This window comes from Triturus cristatus, chromosome 2_2 (assembly GCF_964204655.1).
Source record: "Triturus cristatus chromosome 2_2, aTriCri1.1, whole genome shotgun sequence".
NCBI classification, from domain to species: domain Eukaryota; kingdom Metazoa; phylum Chordata; class Amphibia; order Caudata; family Salamandridae; genus Triturus; species Triturus cristatus.
The window spans coordinates 1218454212-1218471946 of NC_140582.1; the positions used below are offsets into that span (position 1 = coordinate 1218454212).

General features: G+C 46.3%; 1 protein-coding gene across 1 annotated transcript in view; it reads right to left on the minus strand.

Moving 5' to 3' along the window:
- Window positions 1-2128: 2128 nt before the first annotated feature.
- Window positions 2129-17735, minus strand: part of LOC146863425 (E3 ubiquitin-protein ligase TRIM7-like) — a 222421-nt gene continuing 206814 nt past the window's right edge. Inside the window, exon 6 of the mRNA XM_085642849.1 lies at window positions 2129-4458. Coding sequence (XP_085498975.1) covers window positions 3953-4458 — 506 coding nt within the window. The 3' untranslated portion in view covers window positions 2129-3952. The remainder of the gene's footprint in view (window positions 4459-17735) is intronic.

Genomic DNA, 17735 nt, shown 5'->3' on the forward strand with positions numbered 1-17735 from the left:
CACTAGGCCGACCCGCACAAGTGAGGTACCATTTTTCTCGTAGGACTTTGGGGAACGCGGGGTGGGTGGAAATTTGTGGATCCTCGCAGATTCCAGAACTTTCCATCCCAGAAATGTGGGGAAAATGTGTTTTTTTTGTCATTTTTTTACGTTTGCAAGGGATTCTGGGTAACAGACCATGGTGGGAGGCAGTCAAGTCACCCCATCCTGGATTCCCCTGGGTGTCTAGTTTTCAAAAATGTATAGGTTTGCTAGGTTTCCCTAGGTGCCGGCAGGGCTAGGGTTCAAAAACTACAGCTAGTCACTTTGCCAAAAAAGGGTCATTTTTCACTGCAAAATGGAGGTGTGACCACGTTGTGTTTTGCGCCGTTTCCTGTCGCGGGCACTAGGCCGACCCGCACAAGTGAGGTACCATTTTTCTCGTAGGACTTTGGGGAACGCGGGGTGGGTGGAAATTTGTGGATCCACGCAGATTCCAGAACTTTCCATCCCAGAAATGTGGGGAAAATGTGTTTTTTTTGTCATTTTTTACGTTTGCAAGGGATTCTGGGTAACAGACCATGGTGGGAGGCAGTCAAGTCACCCCATCCTGGATTCCCCTGGGTGTCTAGTTTTCAAAAATGTATAGGTTTGCTAGGTTTCCCTAGGTGCCGGCAGGGCTAGGGTTCAAAAACTACAGCTAGTCACTTTGCCAAAAAAAGGGTCATTTTTCACTGCAAAATGGAGGTGTGACCACGTTGCGTTTTGCGCCGTTTCCTGTCGCGGGCACTAGGCCGACCCGCACAAGTGAGGTACCATTTTTCTCGTAGGACTTTGGGGAACGCGGGGTGGGTGGAAATTTGTGGATCCACGCAGATTCCAGAACTTTCCATCCCAGAAATGTGGGGAAAATGTGTTTTTTTTGTCATTTTTTTACGTTTGCAAGGGATTCTGGGTAACAGACCATGGTGGGAGGCAGTCAAGTCACCCCATACTGGATTCCCCTGGGTGTCTAGTTTTCAAAAATGTATAGGTTTGCTAGGTTTCCCTAGGTGCCGGCAGGGCTCGGGTTCAAAAACTACAGCTAGTCACTTTGCCATAAAAAGAGTCATTTTTCAGTGCAAAATGGAGGTGTGACCACGTTGCGTTTTGCGCCGTTTCCTGTCGCGGGCACTAGGCCGACCCGCACAAGTGTGGTACCATTTTTCTCGTAGGACTTTGGGGAACGCGGGGTGGGTGGAAATGTGTGGATCCACGCAGATTCCAGAACTTTCCATCCCAGAAATGTGGGGAAAAGGTGTTTTTTTTGTCATTTTTTTACGTTTGCAAGGGATTCTGGGTAACAGACCATGGTGGGAGGCAGTCAAGTCACCCCATCCTGGATTCCCCTGGGAGTCTAGTTTTCAAAAATGTATAGGTTTGCTAGGTTTCCCTAGGTTCTGGCAGGGCAAGGGTTCAAAAACTACAGATAGTCACTTTGCCAAAAAGGGGTCATTTTTCACTGCAAAATTGAGGTGTGACCACCTTGCGTTTTGCACCGTTTCCTGTCGCGGGCACTAGGCCGACCCACACAAGTGAGGTACCATTTTTCTCGTAGGACTTTGTGGAACGCGGGGTGGGTGGAAATTTGTGGATCCACGCAGATTCCGGAACTTTCCACGACAGAAATGTGTGGAAAATGTGTTTTTTTTGACAATTTTTTAGGTTTGCAAGGGATTCTGGGTAACAGACCCTGGTGGGAGGCAGTCAAGTCACCCCATCCTGGATTCCCCTGGGTGTCTAGTTTTCAAAAATGTATAGGTTTGCTAGGTTTCCCAAGGTGCCCGCAGAGCTAGGGTTCAAAAACTAGAGCTAGGCACTTTGCAAAAAAAGGGTAATTTTGCATTGTGAAAATGTGGTGTAACCACGTTGCGTTTTGCGCCGTTTCCTGTCGTGGGCACTATGCCTACCCACACAAGTGAGGTACCATTTTTATCGGGAGACTTAGGGTAATTCAGATTTGTAAAGGAACTGTTATTATCTATTGACTTTCCATGCATTTCTGCTTTCCAAATGAAAGATATTGTGTAAAAAAGAAGTCATTCTAAAAAATGACTGATAATTCTCATGCTAGTATGAGTATTCCCAATTTCAGAAATGTGCAAATATCTACTGTTTCTAAACTCTATATTTTGTTCCAATTTCAGAAATACATAGGTGTCTTTCATACCGATTTTTCCATGTACACTTTTTTACAGAATAATTACTATATACCCGGTACATAATAAAAAACCATTGCAAGTTACTACTCAGTTTTTGGCTCTGGGTTCGTCTGGTTCTTGGTGAACCTACAAGTCCTATATATCCCCACAACCAGTAATGTCCAGCGGATGCAACGGTATATTGCTTTCAAAGAGCTGTCATAATTAGAAGAAGTTACAGGTGAAAACGTTGACACAAAAGGCTGTTTTTTTCAACTAAATTTCAATTTATCCTACATTTAACTGTTTGTTTCTATACAAAAACTTTGATGGATCTACACAAATGACCCCTTGCTGAATTCAGAATGTTGTCTTCTTTTCGAAAATGTATAGCTTTCCAGGATCCACTATTGCTTTCGTACCCATTTCTGCCACTAACTGGAAGGAGATCAAAAGCACAAAAAATAGCAAAAATAGGCTATGTCCCAGAAAAATGCCAAAACTGTATAAAAAATGTTGGGTTTCTGACAAAAGTCAAGTATCCCCGAAAAGCTGGGAAAATGGTGATTTCAACCCCACAAACCCTTTTTTGATAACATTTGCAGGGAAAAACCCAGATGCTTTGATTTGCAGCCCGTTTTTCCAATTTTTCAAAAAAACCCCTAACTTTTGCTGTATTTTGGCTCTTTTCTGTGACCCCTCCAGGGGAATCCACAAACCCTGAGTACCTTTAGAATCCCCATGATGTTGGAAGAAAAGGACGCAAATTTGGCGTGGATACCTAATGTGGTCAAAAAGTTACAGGGGCCTAAGCGCGCACTACCCCAAATAGCCAAAAAAAGGCCTGGCACAGGAGGGGGAAAAGGCCTGGCAGCGAAGGGGTTAACAATCTCATTAAAAGGAAATATTCTTTATTTTGTATTAAGAACGTTATATTTTACATTAAAAAAGGTTAATAAAACATGTTAAAATAAAACATGCTTTACTTTTAGATTATTTTTATTAAATTAAATGTATTTATATTTTTAACGATTTTAATTAATATAATTTAATTTAACATTATTTCCTATGGGGGTGGGGGGCGGGGCGGGATACCTACTTCTATTATTTTCTGTGGAAGGGTGTTACAGTGTCAGCGGTTGACCACATGTGGGCTGTACTCACTACTGCTCCTTTTCGGCTTTTTATATTCCGAAATTTGATTCGGAGTGTGTAGATTTACTCATGTGTAAGTTTACGTTTGTGAATGGGCAGCATCTTCTACAAAGCCATAATGACCAGTACCCCCACATATCTGGCTGCCAAGCTCACCATCTCAGGGGGCTCTCAGCACACCTGCCATCTTTATGTTCTCAGACATTAGACGCAAAATAACCAAAAGGAAAAAAACCATCCCAACAGGAGTTAACCCTCTATGCACCCAGGAACGACATCCAAATATCCTTTAGGGAGGCAATTAGGAAAGAGCTGTAGACACCCCTCTTTAAAGAACACAACATCACAATGCATTCATGGTCAGTGTCTGTTCCCAGAACCAGCTACCCCCTCCCATCATTCGCTGACTGTATCGTTGCCAAAGGCGCTGCATAGCGCCCTGCTGCGGTTCGGCTAGGTTTGTACTGTACAAATACCTCATGCATACATCCTGAGGATGCTTGTGCACTCAAAAGAGTAACAAGTCAGCTAAAGGATTCCGGAGACAGACCCCTTATGCATTAATAAATTACTAGTGTGACACACCACTTCCAGAAATAATGGACACCATTATAGAAATGAGAAAGAAACTGCAGAGTCTATATAATACGAATTTCTGTTTGTGAGAGAAAGAAGAATGGAAAGACTCTCTCATTGAAGGCGGCCTTGGTGAAGGTGTGGAGATGCTCCAGGGTCTCCGTGTTGTACAGAGACAGCCGTCCTGCTTCATAGTCGAGATACACCCCCAGCTTTCTGGGGGGGTCATGCAATCGTAGGCGGTCTTTTGAGTAGCCGGACGAATGGGAAGGATTATCAGTGATAGTCTCATACTCGCTGATATACCACGACAAAGCCCATATCCCTCCCATAGCTTGACCTTTGTTCCTGCTCACAGACTTTCTGGTAACCCCAATGATCCAATAATACTCTGCCTGCAGCAGCTCTACCTCCCAGTAATGCTTCCCTGAGTGGAACCCTTCCCTCCCAAGCACCCAAACGGCACTGGTGGACAAGAGCTCACTTTCCCATGTCCCTTTTGCACGTCTTCCACTCTCAGACAGGGTCAGCTTATGGTTGGCTGTGTCCGGGTCCAAAGTCACCAGCTCTGCAGAAAGAGGAGATACCATAGAGATAAAACATGAGTACAGAGAGTACCCTAGCAACATTCTATCGATAAAGAGATCAGTGTTATGGAACTACCTCCTGAACATAGTCACAATTGTGCAAAGTGGTCATACAGCAGAAATCCCACAAATGCTACACTGGAGTCACCCACAAGAAGAAGGGGAGGGTTCGGGAGCGGTTAAGGTCCTGTGTTCCACGCGTGAGCAGATCAGACGTTTCACAGATTTATCTTTGTCCTCTGGCACGTGCCGTCCTGTTTATCCCATTATAAATACAGAACTACAAGTACCAGAATGTGGGAGTTATTGGAACATGGTGGTAGAATCATAGAACATCTGCCCCGGAGCCACCTTGGACTAAGCCAAGGCCATGGAGGTTTCTGCAGCTGGAGAGGTTGCAGGAAGCCCTTTGGTGGTTGAAAAGGATCCAACTCGAAGAGCGCCAAGAATGCGATGCATTTATGAATCGACAGGATTCTGATTTCTGTAAGTGGTCAATTAAGTAGATCACCAAAATTGTACTGCCAGAAATATTTTGCATACCCTCCCTTATGATTGGTTTCTACTTATCTTATACTTATTAAAGTGTCATAGCTAGATAGATACATTATACAATACTTTGCCATGATAACAGGTGCAGAAGAAACTCGGAAGGTCCATCAGTTACATTATCTTTAATTGAACAGCCACAGCCAACGTTGAAAGGTGTCTTGCATTTTACTTGCTTACATGTCACAAGTCCATGGCTTTAGTGCGCTCAGGTATGACATTTCAGGGCCTTAGCATGATGTGTTAAAAGCTACTTTATGTTCATGAAATAAACACACAGAAATTGCTCACTTTTGTGCAATTTCATAATAGAGAACAGGCTTTAGAACGGCTGCAGTGCTGTCACAAACCAATTTCCTTTCAGAAACATGATCCACAACAGAGGACAGCGAGGGTGTCAACCACCATCGGGACAGACTATGGTCACTGTCCCAACCACCACTGGGACAGAGGACTGTGAGGGTCCCAACCACCATCGGGACAGACTATGGTCACTATCCCAACCACCACCGGGACAGAGGACCTGTGACGGTGTTAACCACCATTGGGCCAGACTATGGTCACTATCCCAACCACCACCGGGACAGAGGACGGTGAGGGTGGCAACCACCATCGGGACAGACTATGGTCACTATCTGAACCACCACTGGGACAGAGGATGGTGAGGGTCCCAACCACCATCGGGACAGACTATGGTCACTATCTGAACCACCACCGGGACAGAGGACGGAGAGGGTGTCAACCACCATCGGGACAGACTATGCTCCCTATCCCAACCATCACCGGGACAGAGGACCTGTGAAGGTGTTAACCACCATTGGGCCAGACTATGGTCACTATCTCAACCACCACCGGGACAGAGGACGGTGAGGGTGGCAACCACAGAGACAGACTATGGTCACTATCTCAACCACCACTGGGACAGAGGATGGTGAGGGTCCCAACCACCATCGGGACAGACTATGGTCACTATCTGAACCACCACCGGGACAGAGGAAAGTGAGAGTGGCAACCACCGAGACAGACCATGGTCACTATCTCAACCACCACTGGGACAGAGGACGGTGACATCCCAACCGCCATGGGGACAGACTATGGCCACTATCCCAACCACCACCGGGACAGAGGATGGTGAGGGTGGCAACTACCATCAGGACAGACTATGGTCACTATCCCAACCACCATTAGGACAAACTATGGTCACTATCCCAACCACCACCCAGAAGAGGACGGTGAGGGTGTCAACAACAATCAAAACAGACTATGGTTGCTATCTCAACCACCACGGGACAGAAGACGGTGAGGGTGGCAACCACCAAGACAGACTATGGTCACTATCCCAACATCTCAACCACCACCAGGACAGAGGACGGTGAGGGTCCCAACCACCATCGAGACAGACTATGGACACTATCTTAACCACCACCGGGACAGAGGACAGTGAGGGTCCCAACCACCATCAGGACAGACTTTGGCCGCTATCCCAACCACCACCGGGACAGAGGACAGTGAAGGGGTCAACCACCATCGGGACAGACTATGGTCACTATCTCAACCACCACCGGGACAGACTACGGTGAGGGTCCCAACCACCATCGGGACAGACTATGGTCACTATCTTGAACACCACCGAGACAGAGGACAGTGAGGGAGGCAACCACCATCAATCAATCAAGCACTTATCAAGCGCGCTACTTACCCGTGAGGGTCTCAAGGCGCGGAGGGGGGGGCTGCTACTGCTCGAAGAGACAGGTCTTGAGGTGTCTTCTGAAGGTGAGGAGGTCTTGGGTCCACTGTAGGTGCGTGGGGAGGGAGTTCCAAGTCTTGGCGGTGAGGAAGGAGAAAGATCTGCCGCCGGAGGTCGTGCGGTGGATGCGGGGGACTGCGGCGAGGGCGAGGTTGGCAGAGCGGAGCTGGCAGGTGGGGGTGTAGAAGCTGAGTCGGTCGTTGAGGTAGGCTCGTCTGTTGTGGAGAACTTTGTGTGCGTGGGTGAGGAGCTTGAAAGTGATCCTCTTTTCGATGGGGAGCCAGTGAAGATCCCTCAGGTGGGGGGTGATGTGGTTGCGGCGGGGGATGTTGAGGATCAGTTGGGCGGAGGCGTTTTGAATGCATTGTAGTCGTCGTAGGTGTTTGGCCGGGATGCCTGCGTAGAGTGCGTTGCCATAGTCTAGCCTGCTTCTGATGAGGGCCTGGGTCACAGTCCTTCTTGTTTCAGAGGGGATCCACTTGTAGATCCTGCGGAGCATTCAGAGGTGGTTGTAGCAGGCGGAGGAGACGGCATTGACCTGCTTCTCCATGGTGAGGGAGGAGTCGAGGATGATTCCCAGGTTGTGAGCGTGGTCGGTGGGGGTAGGTGCTGTTCCTAGCGCGGTCAGCCACCAGGAGTCATCCCAGGCTGTGGGGGTGGGTCCGAGGATGAGGACCTCCGTCTTGTCCGAGTTCAGCTTCAGTCGGCTGTTCCTCCTCCATTCGGCGACGGCTTTCAATCCCTCGTGGAGGTTCGTTTTGGCGGTGGTCGGGTCCTTGGTGAGGGAGAGGATCAGCTGGGTGTCATCGGCCTAGGAGATGATATTGAGGTGGTGTCGGCGGACGACCTGTGCGAGGGGGGCCATGTAGACGTTGAACAATGTCGGGCTGAGGGATGATCCCTGGGGTACGCCGCAGATGATGTCGGTGGACTTGGAGCGGAAGGGGGGGAGGCGTACGCTCTGTGTTCTGCCGGAGAGGAAGGAAGTGATCCAGTCCAGGGCTTTTCCCTGGATTCCGGCATCTTGGAGGCGTTCCTTTAGTGTGCGGTGGCAGACTGTGTCGAATGCGGCTGATAGGTCCAGTAGGATGAGGGCCGATGTTTCTCCGTTGTCTAGTTGAGTCCTTATGTCGTCTGTGGCTGCGATGAGGGCTGTCTCGGTACTGTGGTTTCTTCGGAATTCAGACCGGGACGGGTCTAGGATGCTGTTGTCTTTGAGGTAGTGGGTCAGCTGTGCATTGATGACTTTCTCGATGACCTTTGTCGGGAATGGGAGCAGTGAGATGGGCCGGAAGTTCTTAAGGTCCTGGGGATCCGCTTTGGGTTTCTTCAGGAGAGCATTGATTTGGGCGTGTTTCCAGCTTTCCGGGAAGGTGGCAGTCCCCAGGGAGATGTTGATGATCTTCTGCAGTTGGAGGGCGATGGCAGTGTCGGCTTTGTTGAAGATGTGGTGTGGGCAGGGGTCTGACGGTGATCCGGAGTGGATGGAGTTCATGATCTTGCGTGTCTTGCTGTCGTTGACGTTGGTCCAGGAGGTTAGGAGGTTGCCGTGGGTGGTGTTCGCTGGGGCGGTGGGGTCCCGTGTGGTGGGGCGGTCGTGTTGTCGAAGCTGGCGTGGATGTCAGCGATTTTCTGGTGGGAGAAGGCGGCCAGTGAGTCGCACAGTTCTTGGGAGGGTGGGATGTCATCGGTGTTGGCGCTGGGGTTGGAGAGTTCCTTCACGATGGTGAAGAGCTCTTTGCTGTCGTGTGCGTTGTTTTTCAGGGGGCTCTTGAGGGATGATCTTTTGGCCAGTCTGATGAGGTGGTGATGTTTGCGGGAGGCGTCCTTGTGGGCTGCGTGGCTGTCTGGTGTTCGTTCGTGTAGCCATTTCTTTTCCAGTTTTCGGCACGTCCGCTTGGAGGTCTGGAGGTGAACCAGGTGGCTTTCTTTCTGGTGTGGCTGTTGGGTGGTTTCTTGAGTGGGGCGAGGGTGTTGGCGCAGTTGTTGATCCAATGGCTGAGGTTGCATGCGGCGGCATCTGGGTCCGTGGTGTCTGTGGGTGGGTTCTGCATGAGGGAGATGGTCAGCTGGTCCTTGGTGAGGGAGCTGTTTGGTGCAGTGGTGTGTGGTTGGCTTCTTGTAGGTGAAGTGGACTCATCGGTGATCGGTCCAGTGGAGTTCGGTGGTGTGGTTGAAGGTGACGTGTGGGCTTGTGGAGAAGATAGGGTAAAGCGTGTGGCTGGAGCCGTGTGTTGGATCGGTGACGAGTTGTCTGAGGCCGAGGTTGTCGAGGTTGTCGATCAAGGTGGTGGAGTTGGTGTCGTTGCTGTTCTCGAGGTGGAAGTTCAGGTCCCCGAGGATGATGTAGTCTGTGGAGGCGAGTGCGTGGGTGCTGGCAAGGTCGGCGAAGGAGTCGCTGAATTGAGGCCGGGGTCCGGGTGGTCTGTAGATGAGTGTTTCTCTGAGGGTGGTGTTTGGGTCAGTGTGGATCTGGAAGTGCAGGTGTTCGGCGGTACTAAGGGTGTCGTCTGAGTGGGAGGAGACTTTGAGGGTAGACTTGTGTACGATGGCTATTCCTCCTCCAGTCCTGTTGGTGCGGTCTCTGCGGGTGATATTGTAGCCGTCTGGGATGGCTATGGCGATGTCGGGTGCCGAGGTGTTGTTCCACCAGGTCTCGGTCAGGAAGGCCACGTCAGGGGCGGAGGTGTCGAGCAGGTCCCAGAGCTCAATGACGTGTTTGCATGCTGAGCGGGTGTTGAGGAGTATGCAGCGAAGGTAGTTGTCCCCGGTCCTGGGAGGTTTGGTGGCTCTGTCGCAGGTGAAGCTGCAGGTGCGGCAGGAGAACGGGCCGTGGGTGCGTTTGGGGGTGGCCTGGAAGCAGCGGTGGTCTCGGCCGGTGTTGAGAGCGTGAAGGGTGCTGGTGTCGTAGAGATGTCTGGTGTTGCAGCAGTTGCGGGGTCCAGGGGTCTTGGCGCAGGGCGCGGTCCAGGCGCGGACGGGCGCATACGGGCTTGCCTCTGGCGTGCCAGTGGCGCTTCCGCGCGGTGTCCTCCATATAAGGCGAAGTGGGAGGGAGGAGCAGCTGGGAGGCGGGAGCAGGGCGGTGAATGGGCGGGGGGAACGGGTCACAGAAGGAAAAAGGGCCGGGCCGCAGGAGAACAGCGGCGGGGACGGGAAAATAGAGCGGTGGGAGTACAGAAGAAAAGGGGGCGCTGGGAGCAATCAGGAAAATACAGATTATGGGCAGAAAAATACAATCAGCAACCAGAGGCAGCAAAACAGAGCAAGCAGAACAGAGTCATGGAGAGTACACCAGCGGCGAACTCACGGCAGTGGAAGGCAGCACGGGGGAGTCACGAGCGCACAGGAGGAGCCGTGCGGCGTGGGGAGCGACCTGGCCTGCGAGCAGGGTCGAGGGCCATCGAGACAAACTATGGTCACTATCCCAACCACCACCAGGACAGAGGACGGTGACTGTCCCAACACTAGTGGGAGAGAGAACGGTGAGGGTTGCAACCACCATCAAGACAAACAGAGGGGAGGATGCCAAAAATCAGTCCTCGCATCTTAGATTTGATCCTGAACTTATTAACCAGATCATCGAATGACAGGAGCCTGAATGTATTGCATGCAAAAATGTAGCTCGGTCTCAAGAGCAAAATGTCTGCAACTTCCACTTGGGCCTCCCTGACCATAACGTTATGGTCAGGGAGGCCCAAGTGGTTAGCGTTGGCCTGCCCAAAAGACTGGTATCATTCACAGAAGAATCCTCCTTCACCCCAATGGGCTCCTTATGGTGACCACATGGCTTGATTCTGGGTAAAAGGGCTTCAAATAAGTTGCCACATCATTCCACTGCATCTATCTCTTTTTTACAAAACAATTGCATTCCTCTCCTGGATTATCACAGGGATCCTTGTGAAAATGTCCTCTTGGATGGGCTACCGGCTGAAATTATCTGCCTACGCGAGATATGGGTAACATAGAATTTACAGTTACAGAATTGAGTATTTTGTTGCCCTGCGAAAAGTTTGAGGAGACGACAGGCATGCAGAGGAATTGCTGTAGTGTTGCCGGTGATTTATGAAGGATGCTATAAAAACTATAATCAACCAAATAATGCAATTCAATGTCCAAGACTCGATTTTAGATTTCCGCCCCTAACCAATCCTATTCATGATTACTTTTAACCATGTGTTTGCCTCTTGGATCACACCACGATCCACTAACTAAGCACGCCTTTCAATCTATTTCTGAGATGATAGAAAATGAACATGTTAGTTGCCTAATAATGGTGAGTAATTGTTAAAGTAACTAGTTGGTTATTGAAAATTCTCTGAGTAACCAAGGCGGAGGAAGCATTCACTATTCCGGACGCCTGGTTCCACCAGAGGCTGAGAGCAGAGAAATGAGGAAAAACAATGTGGGACAACTGAAGGAATTGGGCTGTGTGATCGTGAATGGTCTTCTGGTCAGTGCTCTCATAGCAAATCCAAATCATATAGGACCTCGAAGCGTGTCAATAACTGATCATGTCATTTCCTTTTATTAAGCTTACCCCTGCCTTTCCAATACCCATATTAAGGAGAATAAGTTGATTGACCATCGACAAGTATCATTTAAACTGATTCTACCTACAGAAATAATCTTAGGTGAGACTTTAAAGGTCCTTACTCCAAGGCTTGCTAACCAAAGCAATGGATAACTTGAATAGTTTGAGAAGAATACTATTGAAGCATTTGAATACTATTGACATTTCCATAAAGAATATAGCAGGGCAGCTGTGTATGCCTCTAGGTCAAAAGCCCCAGGTTACGTATGCAGCTCAGCTGAAAATGGCAACACAAATAAATGGGTTCATCTAGAGGCAATACCTTTAATTTTCCCAAGGCCAAGTTAGACTAATCTGAATATGGGGTAAACGGAGAGCTAGATACCCAGTTTCTCTAAAAAGACACCAGTCGGACGGATCAAACCTCCACTGCCGTGCCAATGGGATGGGAACTAAGCCATGGTCTGATTATGGGCTCGCATCCTGTTGTAAATAATTCCTTTTGGCCGCAGTGATAAAGCAAGGTACTATATTAGAACAATCATGCTGTGATGTCTCCAGCAGGACAGCCAGGCACACTGAACTGACAAGGAACCACGTCTAAAAACACGACGACATTGCCAATACGTTTTCTGATAAATGGAAACATGTTTGTTTGTTAGAATGGTGCATTAGTGAGGGTTTTGAGAATAGTCGTAATAGCGAAGACATTAGTTTTAACATTATGAGATGGCGCTTGTGTTTGGGTCAACTTACGATCTTTAGCAATATGGCCGCCGTGTTTTTAGACGTGGTTCTTTGTCAGTTTCGATTAACACAGGAGTCACCAATTATGGTAACACAATATAAAAGGGACAGGCAAAACAAGAGTTTATCTTGCCGCATTTGTAGCAGATGCTGGTTTTTGGCTACCGAGCCGTTACTCTGGGTAAGTGCAGCAATCTCCTTAGTAGGTGTAAAAATAGGATCTTCTCTCCATGAAGTGGTGTGGAACAAGGTTTATTCAAAGAAGATACAGAGGATCAGCATCAACAGTCCGCTCTCTACCTCAGCTCCCTGCTACAATCCTTTTCCAGCATTGAGCATTCTATGACATCTCAGAGTTCTACATGTAACATTCCTATCTACATTACAACACATCTTCCTTACATAAAAGAAAATAATTTTTAAAAAACATATAAAAAAACAGTGCTAATAACAATGCAATTTTACAGCAATAGAATCAGAACAAATTAGAAAAATAAATTTAACAAGAGTGTGACTTATACTCTGACTTCCACAAAAAAATAACTCTACAGTGATGCATCAATTAATGCAGTATATAATCCTTAAATTTCCCAGGAAGAAGTCTGCGTCTCAGAGGACATCTTCTAGGACATATATCCTTTCGCAAGGTATTTTCATCCTCAAGGTTCCCACTGTTAGGTTGAACACTATCCTCACAATTACTATTGCTAAGATGGATATTAAAAGATTTCCTAAAATACTTCACTAACCTGGACATACTCCACACAGAACCAGAATCAACCCTCACAACATTTTTCTTGATGGCAACAATTGTGAAAGGACCAATGAAAGAGGATTTGCCCTTCGAGGTGTGTTTTGGATTCCTCACTAGGACCTTGTCTCCTATGTTCCACTTCTTGTCCTTTACTCTCATCCTGGAGTCATAGTCTGCTTTATACTTATGCTGGTATTCTGAAATTCTCTTCCGACGCATATCCTTGTCCATTACAGGACCAGAAGACACAGGCAACCAGGAAGGATTAAGTTTCGACGTTGCCCTCCTACCTCTCAAAGCCTCGAATGGTGAGATCTGAGTGATTGCATTAGGTGTAGTACGATGTGCCCACCACGTATCTCTCAAAACTCCACTGAATGAAACACCAGAGCTAAGTGCTCGTTGGGCACAATCCTTCACAACTCGATTCATTCTCTCGGATAAACAATTTGCTTGGGGGGCATACAACGCTGTCTTCTGATGCACTATATCGCAGTTTCAAAGAAACTCCAACATTTCATGGGACACAAATTGCACACCATTATCAGTAACTAAGAACTTAGGAATACCTTCAGAAACAAAAACATCTTTGAGGAACTCAATAACAGATCTAGTATTTACAGAGGGTACACACCTTGTGACCACCCACTTGGAAGTATAATCCACAAGCAAAATAACAAAACGCTCATAAGGTGGTTGCAAATCAAAGGGACCCATAATATCCAAACCCAGTTTAGACCAGACCACATCAGGGACTGCAACTGGAGACAAAGGAACTTTATAACAACATGTGATTTATCGCTGGTGGCACAGGACACACAGTCCTTGACTATTTCCTCAATCATGTGATCCATACCTGGCCACCAATACCTTGCCCGCACTCTGGCCTTGGTAAGACTCCGCCCTAAATGACCTTCATGAGCCGTGTTGAAAATTTTATCTCTGAACTCTGCCGGGGGAATTACCCTCTCTCCCCTCATAAGATTACCTCCAGTAAAAGATAAATCACCTCTGACCGACCAATAGGCTTTCATTTCATGATCCAAAGTTTTATACTCAGGCCAACCATGAATGATCCATGCTTTCAGTGACCCCAAGACTTTATCCCTGTTAACACCTTCGACCCAGGATTCAAAAGACAAGGAAGGTTCAGCCACCCAACATACAACATCATCTTCATTGTCACAACTCACCTTACTAACCGGCAACCTAGAAAGACAATCTGCAGTCTTATTGCTAGATCCTGGTATATACTGCACAACAAAAGTATACTCTTGTAGCCCTTCACTCCAACGCTTAATTCTGGGAGTGATGTGCTCACTATGCCTGCAAGAGAAAATTTGCACAAGCGGACGATGATCAGTCCTAACCAAGAAAGGTATTCCCCACAAATAAAACTTAAAATGTTGCAAAGCCAAAAAAACACTCAAAGCTTCTCTTTCTATACACGAATAGTTAATCTCAGCGTCTCTAAGAGCTCTAGAAGCAAAAGCCACAGTCTTCTGCTCACCATCCACTACTTGGGAGAGTACAGCCCCTAATCCCTTAAGACTGGCATCAGTAGTCAGTACAGTCATTTTGTTAACATCAAAATGCCCAAGGGTTGGCATTCTCCCAATCTCCGTTTTGATCGTTTCAAAAGCTTTCTGGCACTCTCCAGACCAAACAAAAGTTGAGCCTTTCTTCAACAGGGCTCTGATTGGTTCTGTTACACAGGCAAATCCTTTAACAAATTTAGATTAAAATTCAGCAACACCTAGGAATGACCTTACCTGTTCCTTGTCCTTCGGCATGGGGGCCTTGACAACACATTGTGCAAGTTCAAATTTAGGCTGAATTCCCTCACCTGAAATCACATGGCCCAAATACGAAACAGTCTCTACACCAATACGACATTTTTCCTTTTTTACAGTTAATCCCTTTTCTCTTAATCTCTCTCAGACTTCAACCAAAGTTTTGTTATGATCCGCCTTACTTTTACCATAAATTAAAATATCATCTTGGAAGAACATTATATTGTTTATGCCATCCAATACTTTTTCATAACCCTCTGGAAACACGCCGCAGCAGAGGCCAACCCAAACGGCATCCTTAGGAAACGGTAGGCTCCGAGCGGTGTCACAAACGAAGTAAGGTGCCTCGACTCCTTATGCAAGGAAATCTGGTGGTAAGCAGACGACAAATCTAGTACACTGAAAACACGCGCCCCCTTGAGCATACTTAACAACTCAGAGATGTTGGGTAATGGCTGTCGGTCCACCCAAATCCACTCGTTCAGACTCCTCAAGTCAACACACATCCTGACACCAGCACCACCATCCTTTGGGGCTAAAACAATGGGCGCCAACCACTCTTAGGCTTCTATTTCCTCAATGATACCCAATTTCAACAATCTGTCAAGTTCAGATTTGAGAGGCTCCACCATCATGTTTGGTACCTTCCTCACCTTATGCACACAAGGCGTTGCCCTGTCCTTCAAAATGATTTGATGTTCAAAACCCTTAAGACATCCTAAATCATCAGTAAAAACCTCAGGAAATCTTCCAAAATACTCTCAATTTTGCTCATTCATCATTCCACATTCCTTTCCACTCTCGATCAACTTTACTTGGTCCTTGGGATCTTTGGCAGGTTGAGCATGATCCCTAGATCCCTCTTATGTCTCCATCCCAGCAAATTATCTCCTCGTTCAGCCACGTAAACTTTCCCTACCGTGTTTCTATCTCTGAACTGGATGCGTGCTTCAGTATATCCTAAAACATTGATTCTAGCACCCCCATAACTAACAGGATTGATGTCGGGAGGAAGGAGTGCAACATTGTCCAGCCCCACAACTTCGTCCCATTGTTTGTTCCCAATCATTGTGAAAGGGGATCCAGAATCAACTAAAACTAGAAAATCATAGTTATCTACGGAGATCTTACACTTTGGCATGGATGCTTTTCCAGTGTCGACCCCTCCATTATCCTCATCAATGCTCAAGATTATCGTACGCGTAACCTCTGTCTTTTTCTCTGCATTGCGGGTTGACTTACACACACAAGCATAATGACCTTTAACTCCGCATTTCATGCAGATAGAATCTTTGGCATAGCAATGAGTATAATTTGAAAAATGAGCTGTGCTTCCACATCTATAACACTTTATTTTGGGCAATTCTTTAGCGATTTTCTCATCTTCGCCCCTACTGGAAGCATGGGAGTTTGAGCGAACTTCACGATCAGACTTGATAGGGAAATTCTTTGAAGAACCACAAGCTCTAGAATCCTTGTGAGGAACCCTAGACCTTTCAGAAGAACTGACTTTGGCTACATTTTCTGAACTCACTGTACTTTTCTCACAGGTCAGAGCGTGAACTTCGCTAGAATTTTCCTTCTTTTCGTCACCTCCTTTTTTAATTTCTTTTATCCAAGAGGAGGTGTTCTCCATTCCCTCAACAATTGCAACTGCTTCCACAAGAGTGGGGTTCTTGGATAATAATTTTTCCTGTACACGAGTACTGTTTGTACATCTCACCAACTGATCTCTCACTAGTGAGTCAGAAAGATCACCAAACTCACAAGTTCTCGCTAAAGTCTTGAGAGAAGCTACATAACTCTTCACACGTTCATTACTTCCTTGGATCCTGGTGAAGAATTTGTGTCTCTCAAGGACAACATTTATGCGAGGACCAAAATACCTCTCAAGCATTGTCATGGACATCTCATACACATCACTAGACTCACCCTCTCCCGTACCTACAGGAATAAGGTCCATACTATCATAAATGTTACGTCCTTCTACTCCTAAATTATGCAACAAGATAGCTTGTTTCCTTATTGCCGAAAATTTCTCCCCACCAATTGCTACGATGTAAGAATCAAATAAGTTTCTCCACCTTTTCCAAGGTAGTATAGGATCTCCTTTTTGGAATAAAAAAACTTCGGGTTGAATGCATTATTAAATATTATTATTTATTATATAATTGATGTTGTGACACTGGTTTATAATGTCAAGTGGCATATAAATAAAATTGTTCTATCTATCTGTGGAACATTGGGACATTGTAACAAATGTATTAATATGGATATATAATGCAAAAATAGGGAAATATTGTGCATATACATATCATACAAAATCCTCATTGTTCCAGGTAACTATACAGAAATGTTATCTTCTTGTCACATGAACCATTTGCTGACTGAGAAACTTTGAGTGTGAACATATATCCTGATTTAATTTTAGAGGTATGTTGTTATGTTTATTTGTGTGTCATTATACAGATTTACTAAAATTATTCCCCTTGTTTATACTAATATCAACTCATTGACAGAAGTTGAAAATATACATTGTTTGTAAATATTTAGCTGATATATGTAATTGCGTCTGTAGTTATATGTGTTGTGTACATATTTTAAATATTTTGTATATGTGTTTTTCAATAGCCTTGAAGAAGTCCCTTGCAGGGACGAAACGCATCGGCTAATTGGATTGTGAACACTGAATTTTATCTGCTTGATGTACTCATCCTCTTCAATAAAGAATCATTTTAAAAAGAAAATAAGAGCGCATGGACCTAAAGAATTTCTTCAGATTGTCCATAATAACTTCGGTTTAAATATTCTCTGAATGTACTGATTTTCTGTGTGCGGAATTCCAAATAACTCTTTTAGTTCAGAAACGTTTTTGTAAAAACATTCTGGAACACTTACAGCCCTGGTTCTCTGAAAAATGATTAATCCCCCTCAAGCAGTACAGTTTTAAAGCAAGCTGCTCAACTCTCTTTTATATAGTCACAGTGCAGGCTGTAATAGATGCATATGTGCATCTAATGGGTCCACCAGTGTTCTCAACTTTGACTTCTCAGAAGATATTGACATAGTTGATAAACTTACTCTTTAGAAAAAACTGATGACCCTTGACATTCCCGAGTGACTTCATTATTGCA